We start from the raw sequence: 9,310 nt of genomic DNA, 5'->3' as shown, positions 1-9,310 counted from the left end.
AATCATGCAGCTCCGGGCGGCGGCCATGGGAGCCATGGCTCCCTCCATCTCCGCCATTACGATTCTTCCTGCCCGCCTCGCCGCCGCGCCGCCTCGCCGGCCTGCCCGCCCGCCCTCGAGGCCTCGTCCTCCGGCTGCTCTGGACCGGCGCCGCGGTTAGCTACAAAAGCCGCACCCTCCCCTCGTCGTCGTCGTCGTCGCCGTCGTTGCTCCTCCCTTGCTTCCCACCCATCGCCAGCGCCACCCTCGCTACACGCTCACTGCTGCCATCATCTCCCAGCTCGCCCCCCCCCCCCCCGGTACCAACCACTCCGCGACTAATCCATCACCCCTCCCCGCCTCACGTCACCATGTCCGCCGCCTCGCAAGACAGCCACTTTGTCGGCTGGATCGGCCACGACAACAAGGCCATCGGCAACATGAAGTGGGAACCCTACACGCCCAAACAGTGGGAAGAGACCGACGTCGAAATCGCCATCGAGGCCTGCGGCATCTGCGCCTCGGACCTCCACACCCTCCGCAGCGGCTGGGGTCCCGCAAACTACCCGCTCTGCGTCGGCCACGAGATTGTCGGCCACGTCGTCCGCCTCGGCAACGAGGTCAAGCACCTCCGCCTCAACCAGCGCGTCGGCGTCGGCGCACAGAGCGGTTCCTGCCTCGAGTGCGAGGAGTGCTCCCAGGGCCTCGAACCCTGGTGCCGCAGGGGCCTCGTCGGCACCTACAACGGCAAGTTCAAGGACAAGCAGGGCAACCCCATCGGCGCCTCGTACGGCGGATACGCCAAGTTCTCGCGCGTCCCCGCCCACTTTGCCGTGCCCATCCCCGACGGACTCGACTCGGCCGTCGCGGCCCCGCTCATGTGCGGAGGCGTCACCGTCTACAACCCGCTCCGCACCAACGGCTGCGGTCAGGAGGGCTTTAAGCGCGTCGGCGTCGTCGGCATCGGCGGTCTCGGCCACTTTGTAAGTCGTTGAGCCGCTCTCCCGCCTTGGCTCGGATGGAGCGGACCGCACCGATCGCTGACCCCTTGTCGCCCCTGCCTCTCTCCCTGCTCCTCTGACCCACGCCCAGGCCCTCCTCTTCGCCAAGGCCCTCGGCGCGGAAAAGATCACGGCCATCTCGCAGACGCGCAGCAAAGAGGAGCTGGCGCGCAAGCTGGGCGCCACCGACTTTATCGCCACCTCCGAGGGGCCCGACGTGTTTGCCCAGCACCGCCGCTCGCTCGACCTGCTCATCACGTGCAACAACAACGGCGACATGCCGCTCGACAAGTACCTCACCCTCGTGCGCCCGCTGGGCAAGATCGTCGCCGTCGGCATCCCCGAGGAAAAGATGATGCCCACGCCCCTCGCCCAGCTCGCCTTTTCCGGCGTCTTCCTCGGCGGCTCGCTCATCGGCGGGCCCGGCGTCATCCAGGAGATGCTCGAGCTCGCCGCCAAGCAGAACCTCGAGCCCATGATTGAGAAGCGCAACATGAAGGACGCCAACCAGGCCGTCGTCGACATGGAGGCCGGCAAGCCCCGCTTCCGATACGTCCTCATCAACGAGGACTACAAGGCGCCCGACCGCGCCGCCCTCTGAGCGTCCTCCTGGAGTCCTACGCTGCCGTGACGATATAGACTAGACGACCCGCCACGCCGCCCTATTTCTGCCAATCTAGAGACTTGACGCGCCGACGTTCGAGGCCTTTGCCCGTCCGACTCGATCGCCATTTGCCGACGCCGAACGCCTCTCGCCATCCAAGGACGGCCGCGTGACGCTGCGACAGGAAGGGGACGAGGGTCGATCCTTTGTCGTCGTGTCCGCCGGCGGGCCGAACTTGCCCGGTCGCTGGAGCCGCGCCATCGTCGGACGACATCGTCGGGTTGGCGCCCAACCCGAACGCCGCTTGGGAGGCCCGGTCGGTCTCTCTCACTTTCACCTGCCCCGCACAGCCGAGCCTGACCTCGCTGTGCCGCTTCTCTCTCCCTCACAGACACACATCGCGCCCAGTGCACACGACGCCAAGGTGCAGCCAACGATCTAACATCCCTCCCCTTCCTCCTCAAAGTCTACTACGTACAAGTCTCAGGCCAAGGCCGGGCGAGCGAACGAACGGAGCTCAGTGTCGGAACATTTTCATCTCGACGGCATGTTGGCGCCACGTCTCGAGACCGCCCTCGGTCTGGGTCACGCCGTAGAGGTAGGGCTTCTCGTCGGCGTAGCACGCCACCTCGGCTTCGTCCTGCACGGTGCCGTGCAGCAGGTAGTCGCGGATCCGCGTGTCGGTGCACTTGGACGTGTCCCGAGACGAGTGCCCGTATCCGTGGTGCGCGACTGTCGTCCGTGGTGGTGGAAGGTAGGCAGGCAGGCGGGCAGGCGGGCAGGCAGGCAGGCACGGCACGGCACAGCACGGCAGGCAAGGGAGGCAAGGGAGGCAAGATGGGGACAGGCAAGGCAAGAGCAACGTGTCAGCCATGCGCTACAAGAACCGCGCGACGGGGAGGAGTGGCGCCAGCTTGCGCCCGCGGCCGCCGTCTACCTCAAGGCCCTCCGAGCGCTCCCCCCGCGGATACTCACTGAGGCGCGCGTTTCTGCCCATCTCGGCGAGCAGCCTCCTGCCGTTGCGGAGGGGCGTGGCGGGATCATAGGTCTCGGCGACGAGGAGCGTGGGGAAGCGGAGGGTATGGTTGAGGTCTCCGCGGTAGACGTCGACGGGGTGGGGCCAGTGCTTGGCAAAGTGGCGGCACGGCAGGACGTCGTAGAACCTGCCGTCGCCCGCGATAAAGTCTTTGCGCGCCATGGTGGACCAGAGGCGCTGCCAGTAGTCGAGGTCGCGGGCGGGGGCGTCGTACGAGTCGGAGCAGACGACCATGCTAAACAGCTCGTCGCTCGCCGGCGGGTCGGCGCGCGGGTCGCGCACCGAGGGGTCGTACTCCCACGTGCTGGCGTCGGCCATCTGGATGGCGAGCGTGGCGTTGCCGCCCTCGAGCTGCGAGAGCATCTTGGCAAACATGGGCCACGTCTTGGCGTTGTAGAGCGTCGAGTAGAGCATGCCGATCAGGGTCGAGTAGTCGAGCAGCGACGGACCGCTCTCGTCGAGGTAGCCGGGCACCGGCCGGGCGAGGACCGAGTCGAAGAGCTTTGACATGCGCGCCTCGAGGCCGCGCAGCGTCACCGTCTCCTCGTCGCCGTGGCCCCGGAGCGGGCGGGCCAGGTCGCAGTGGTCCGGACCGGCGTGGACGCACTCTCCGAGGAAGCCGTCGCGGTAGGCGTCGGTGACGTTGTCGAGGGCGGTCCAGCCAAAGCCGCCGAGGAGGCGGTGGTCGCGCACGTACTCGGTCCCGTCGAGGACGATGCGTCCGGCGCGGTGCGGAAACAGGTTGACGTACGTCTGCCCCAGCCCGGTGCCGTACGAGACCATGTTGGCCGTCAGCTCGTCTTCGCCGAGGGCGCGGCGGATCTCGTCGATGTCGCGCGCATTGATGCCCGTCGAGACGAAGCGGGGCAGGTCGCCCAACCGCGCGTGGCACGCCGCCATGACGGCCTCGCCCATGGCGTCGCTGATGTCGAGCTGCGGCCGCGCGTTGCCAGACGTGGTGCGGTAGAACTGGCCCGTGTACAGCCCCCACCGATCGCGGTCGGCGTCGTAGGGGAAGCACGACACCGAGGGCTGCGTGGCATTGACGCCGCGCGGATCCCAGCCCAGCACGTCGTACCGCCCCTCGGTGTACAGCCGGCTCTTTTGCTCGCCCGCCCGCCACACGTAGCTCGTCCCGCTGCCACCGGGCCCGCCAGGGTTGATGACCAGCGTGCGCGCCGACTTGGTGCCGGCGCGGCTCTCGCCGCCGTCGCTGCCCGCGCTGCTGGTGCGGTGCTGGCGGATGCGCGGGGCCAGGCCCGATACCTGGAACTTGGTCACGGCCAGGCGCACGATGCGGTCGTCGGACCTGTTCGAGTAGTCGAGCGGAACATCGAGGTAGCCGCACAGGTAGATGCCTCGACCGGCGTACGGGTCGTCGTCGTCGTCGTCGTCGGTGTCGGAGCGTCGAGAAGCAGCGACGACCGAGTCGTTGGAAGCCGGTTTGCGACCCCAGCTCCAGTGTCGCGGGTCCGGGTCGTACAGCCGTGCCCACGACGTTTCGGCGTTGGGATCGTCGAGAGCCGGCGGCAGGGTGACGTTGGTGCAGGGTAGGAAGTGGAAGGGATCGTCGCGACGCGGGAAGGTGCCGTACGGCCGCGACGAAGACGGGGCAGAGGAGACGAGGTCGTGGATAACGACGTAGGGCAGGCGGACCAGGTTGAAGGCGCAGTAGAGGAGCACGACGAGGATGATGGGCAGCCGCACCAGCATCTGGGCCGTCGTGTACCGCTTCGGTGGTCGCGCATCGGTCGGCGGCGAGCGATGCTGCTGCTGTTGCTGCTGCGTCGCCGGCGAGGGCAGGCCGAGGTCGAGACGCTTTTCCATGTCGAATGTTGGAGAGGCGATGAGAGAAGTAACTTCTGACGCTCCTCCGGCCTCGAAGCAAGGGGGAGAGTCGTCTCGAGACGTGTATGGAGGATGTTGGACAGTCGAGAGAGAAGTGCGGGCTCGCGGGGGCCTTTGAGAACGGCTGCCACACGGGTTCAAGTAGACCGGCATCGACGTACGACGTACGACGTGCTCCGTGCATTTCACAGACACCGGAGCCTCGTCGTCCGCACCCTTCATGCCGAGGAGCGCTCAGCCATGACTTCCCGACTGACTAAGTTGGTTAGTACGCTCCAGCCTCTTCCTTCTCCCGTCATCATCAACCCATTTCCGAGCCCACACGCAACTCCTTACCCCTTGTCTCTAGCGCCGAGGCTACCGCAGCGCCTCGGAACCCAACGCCAAAGACTTGATTCGACGCCAGACCGAGACTGCCTGGCCATCCCGACAAGCAAAGTCGGCGCGGCGCCCTGTAAATACAATGGTACGTGTGATTGCCTGCTTGCTACTGTACACGGGCAAGCGTGACCTACATCGCTGGGCTCGCATCCGTTGTGTTCGCACTCGAAGTCATCGCATCACCTGCCTGCCGGCTTGCAGGGCGCACAGCTACCCGCTCAGAGCTTGAGCGGCTCAAACTTGTCGGCCCACGACGACCTGACGCAGCGCACGTCGCCCGCGGCATCGTAGCGCGCCACGGTGGGCAGGCGGCAGAGGGGCTGCTTCTTTTTGCGCTCGTCCTGCGTCGTGGCATCGAGGCGCTCGGGCGCCTTGCCCTTCTCGACCCACTCGACGAGCTGCGACAGCGCATCGTCCGGCAACGCGCCCACCCCTCCGCGGCAGTGGCCGACGCCCGGAGCGAAAAAGACGCGGTAGAAGTCGTCGACGTCGACGCCGTGCTCCCTCTCCATCCGGCGCCGCACGCGCGTGTAGTAGTCGACGGTGCCGTCGCCGCTGATGGCCTGGTCGCTGCCGCCGTGCCAGGTGAGGATCTTGGCGCCGTGGCGGTACGCCGCCGACAGGTCCGCCTGCGACGTGTCGATCAGCTCGCCGTACTCGTGTCGGCTGCGCGCCAGCATCGACGCAAACGCCGCCTCGTCCTGCGAGTCGACGTCGAAGCTGCGGTCCCGCTCCACGGCCAGCCTCGTCCACGCCTGGGCGTACTTGGAGAAGCGCGGGTCCAGCCCGGCATCGGTGAGCAGGTCCGAGTCGTAGTTGTATCCGTACCACACCCGCTTGCCCTCGAGGCTGGGCCCGCGCCACGCCTCGTTGGCGATCCGCGCAGCTTCGGCCGAGATGCTCGTCGTCTCGTTGCCCGTGTTGGTGTCGGTGCCGTTGTCGTTGCCGGTGCACCGGAACTGGCGACCCACGACGCTCATGGCGTCAAACTCGCACAGCTCGGGCGCCGCCACGACGCCGTCGGTCGCGCCGTCGAGGGCGTCGCACGCCTCGACGGCCAGCCGGCGCACCTCGCTCAGCTCGCACGCGGGGCCCTGGAAGCCCAGCCGGCGGCGCAGCAGCGACGTGTGGTCCATGGCAGGCACAAATGTGGCCCAGTTGATGGCAGGCGCCGCTGCCATCAGTCCGTCGTAGTCGGTCGGGTACCGCTGCGCCTCCATCATGCCCTGCCGCCCGCCCGTCGAGCAGCCAGTCCAGTACGAGTAGAGCCTCCTCTTGCTGCCGTAGTACTGGCGCGTCAGGTGCTTGCCAGTCAGCGTCATTTCGTGGATGGAGCGGTGGGCAAAGTTGACGAGGAGGTCGCGGTTGACTTGGTCGCTGCCGTCAGTCTTGAGGATGAACTCGCCGTCGTTGGCCGAGCCCACGCCGGCATCGGTCGACGAGGCGGCAAAGCCGCGCGCGATGGCGGGCGCCAATTCCCCCGCGAACCTCCCGGCGATGTAGCCTCCGCCGCCAGTGCCGAGGAAGCGGCCGTTCCAGAGGTCGTCGGCGGGCAGCCAGGTCGAGATGAGGACGCGGTCGTCGGCCGTGCCGTGCGTGAGGGTCACGTTGACCTCGCAGAACCGGATGGTGCGCGACAGCGTCACGTTGGTGCGCTCGGCCGTCTGTACGTCGACGACCGTGGCGCCGGCGATGCTGGGCGGTCGCAGCTCGTCGCACCTGGGCGCCTTTGCCGGTTGCGCTGCCGCCGCGCCCAACCAGCTCGCTGCCAGGAGCAGCAGGGCCGCGGGCGTCTTCAGCAGCGGGCCAAGGTGCATCGTTGCGCAGATGGTGCGGAACGCGGGTCTGTATGGACGAGAAGGTGGAAGCTGACCCGGAGGGCGACGACGACGATGCTTATCGAGGGTATGGGGGTTGTGCTATGGGGCGTTGCTCGAAAGCGATCAAGATGACGGGCAAGAAGGTCTCCTCACACCTCTCTTATAGACGTAGAGGGAGTCGCCCGTTCATCTTGGCACTGCGCCGACTCGCCTGCAACCCCCATACCACCGTATGGCGCAGCGACAAGCAAGATCCGGCCTTCTTCGTGCGAATGCCAAGCTACGCTCTGACCTCGTCAAGGACGGAGCGGGGAAGGCGCCCAGCGAGCACTCAGTGCGGGGAGAGACGAGGCCCACGCGGAATCGACCCCCATCCCACCCGCGCTCCTTGCCGAGACGGTTTAGCCGCCCGGCAGCCAAGGTGGTCGGTCAATTTCCATCCCCATCTGGGCCATGCGACGCCGTGCACATGCGCCGGCGGGTCAGATGCGAGCAGACCAGAAGATGCACGACAGTAGATACGGGTAACCCGGCCCGAACTGGACACCGATACATACGCGTCGGGGGGCAGTCTTGATTGTGGCGCCGCCAGGGCACGGTGCGGAGGGCCCCGTGTCTGAAGCATCCAGATGGAATCCCGAGGCGGGCCGGGGCTCGGACCGCACAGCGCACGGTCCGGAGCACGAACGACTTGAAAAGGCCAGCGGACGAGCGCAGATCCGCATCGTGAAGTGATGGGTCGCGCAAGAGACAATGTGCTCAAGGACAAGAGGCTGTGGCAGATCAGTCGACTGTTGCACCACCGGAGGCACGGTGCCGTTTCGCCGCCAACGCTTTCATTGCCTTTCAGGGGCCCGTTGTGAATGAACGACGATGAGGGTATGTACGAAAAAGAGGACCGAGGCACAGAGAGAGAGAGAGAGAGAGAGACCGTAAACGGCGGCATGAGATGGGTGACCACGTCCCCACTGGCAAGGGGACGACGGCGGAACACCAGACTCGTGCGGCTCCAGCAAGGGGGGCTGGTCGACCGAGGGATAGGTGGAACAACGGCTCAGCGCCTGAGCGGGTCGAGCGGGGTAAAGTTCTGGGCAAACGCCGTGTCCCTGCACTCGAGGTCGCCGTTGGCCGTGTAGCGCGGCAGCTTGGGGTACTTGCACAGCGGCTGCTGCAGCTTGCGCGAGTCCTGCGTGGTGGCGGGCAGGCGGTCGGGCGCCTTGCCCTTCTCGACCCAGTCGACCAGGGCGGCGAGCGGGTCGTCGGGCAGCGGTCCCGTGCCGCCCTGGCAGTGCTGGACGCCCGGCGCGAAAAAGACACGGTAGAAGTCGTCGATGTTGACCTTGCCGCCCAGCTTCTGCTTGACGCGCGTGTAGTAGTCGATGACGCCCGTCGGCAGCACCGCCTGGTCCTGCAGACCCTGCCAGGTGAGGATCTTGGCGCCGTGCTTGTACGCCTTGCGCAGGTCCGGGTCAGCGGTGCCGATCAGGTCGTCGTACCGCTTGACGCTCTCCTTGACCGCTTTGTACAGGCCGTGCGCGTCGAGCGTCGTCAGGTTGAAGGCGCGGTTCTGTTCGACTGCGAGGCGCAGCCAGGCGTCCGAGTAGTGCGTAAACGTCGTGTCAATCCCGCTCACTTGCGTCAGGTTGGTGCCCACGTTGGCGCCGTACCACACGCGCTTGCCGTTCTCCTCGAAACCGTGCCACGCCAGGTTGGCAATGTCGGCGCCCTCCTTGGAAAAGGTGAGCGACTCGCCCGTCGTGCTGCAGGTGAAAGGCTGGCCGACCAGCGTCGACGCGTCAAAGTGGCACTCGCTCGTGGCGGCGACGATGCCGTCCTTGAAGCCGTCGAGGCCATCGCACGCGTCGACGGCGCGCTTGGTGATCTCGGCAAGCTCGCACGCGGGCTTGTTGTAGCCGATCTTCTGGCGGTACAGGTCGACGACGTAGCCGGCGGGCACGAAGCGCGCCCAGTTGATGGCCGGCGCCGCCGCCAGCAGGCCCTCGTAGTCCTCGGGATAGTTTTGAGCCTCCATGTAGCCCTGCCGGCCTCCGGTCGAGCAGCCGTTCCAGTATGAGTAGAAGTGCTTCTTGCCATAGAACTGGCGCGTGAGGTCCTTGCCCATGACGGTCATCTCGTGCAGGCTGCGCTTGGAAAAGTTTTCGAGGAGCGTCTTGTCGATCCGGGTGCTGTTGGGCTTGAGGATGAAGTCGCCCGTGTCCGACAGGCCGACGCCGGCGTCGGTCGAGACGGCGGCGTAGCCGCGCGCCACGGCGGGGGCGAGGGCGATGTCGAGGTATCCGGCGCGGTAGCCTCCTCCACCGGTTCCCTGGAAGCGGCCGTTCCACTTGTCGGCGTTGGGCAGCCAGGTCTTGACGATGACGTTGTCGTTGCCGCCGGCGTGCGAGAGCGTCACAATGACCTCGCAGTACGACAGCGGCACGGTGCCGCCGGTGAGCGGGTTGGGGAAGGGCGCGTCGGTGTGCTGGATGCGCTGGACGCTCTGGTACTTGACGCCGGGGATCTTTGGCGGCTGCAGCTTGTCGCAGCTCGTCGGCGACTGCGACGTGGGCGAGGCGTAGACGGCGGCGCCGCTGGCGAGCAGCGCGGCGGCCGGGAGCGTGACGGCGGTAGCGAAGCGCAT

At 66.9% G+C, this 9,310-nt stretch overlaps 4 protein-coding genes across 4 annotated transcripts; 1 reads left to right on the top strand and 3 right to left on the bottom strand.

Annotated features, from left to right (window-relative positions):
- Positions 1–350: 350 nt before the first annotated feature.
- Positions 351–1,581, top strand: PFL1_06127 (uncharacterized protein; the record flags this gene model as incomplete). Its single annotated transcript, XM_007883667.1, has 2 exons — positions 351–962; positions 1,072–1,581. The coding sequence occupies 2 exons, from the start codon at positions 351–353 to the stop codon at positions 1,579–1,581; spliced, it is 1,122 nt and encodes a 373-aa protein (XP_007881858.1).
- Positions 1,582–2,101: 520 nt separating this feature from the next.
- Positions 2,102–4,447, bottom strand: PFL1_06126 (uncharacterized protein; the record flags this gene model as incomplete). Its single annotated transcript, XM_007883666.1, has 2 exons — positions 2,102–2,316; positions 2,560–4,447. 2 exons carry the CDS (start codon positions 4,445–4,447, stop codon positions 2,102–2,104), a joined length of 2,103 nt encoding a protein of 700 aa, XP_007881857.1.
- A 620-nt stretch (positions 4,448–5,067) lies between these two features.
- PFL1_06125 (uncharacterized protein) lies at positions 5,068–6,666 on the bottom strand (the record flags this gene model as incomplete). Its single annotated transcript, XM_007883665.1, has 1 exon — positions 5,068–6,666. One exon carries the CDS (start codon positions 6,664–6,666, stop codon positions 5,068–5,070), a length of 1,599 nt encoding a protein of 532 aa, XP_007881856.1.
- A 1,057-nt stretch (positions 6,667–7,723) lies between these two features.
- On the bottom strand, positions 7,724–9,310 carry PFL1_06124 (uncharacterized protein; the record flags this gene model as incomplete). The annotated part of the gene is made up of 1 exon (XM_007883664.1): positions 7,724–9,310. The coding sequence occupies one exon, from the start codon at positions 9,308–9,310 to the stop codon at positions 7,724–7,726; it is 1,587 nt and encodes a 528-aa protein (XP_007881855.1).

The sequence above is a fragment of the Pseudozyma flocculosa genome (assembly GCF_000417875.1).
Source record: "Pseudozyma flocculosa PF-1 unplaced genomic scaffold scaffold00024, whole genome shotgun sequence".
Taxonomy (NCBI): Eukaryota; Fungi; Basidiomycota; class Ustilaginomycetes; order Ustilaginales; family Ustilaginaceae; genus Pseudozyma; species Pseudozyma flocculosa.
Note: the sequence above shows the minus strand (reverse complement) of the source record. Positions and strands in the feature narration are given on the sequence as shown.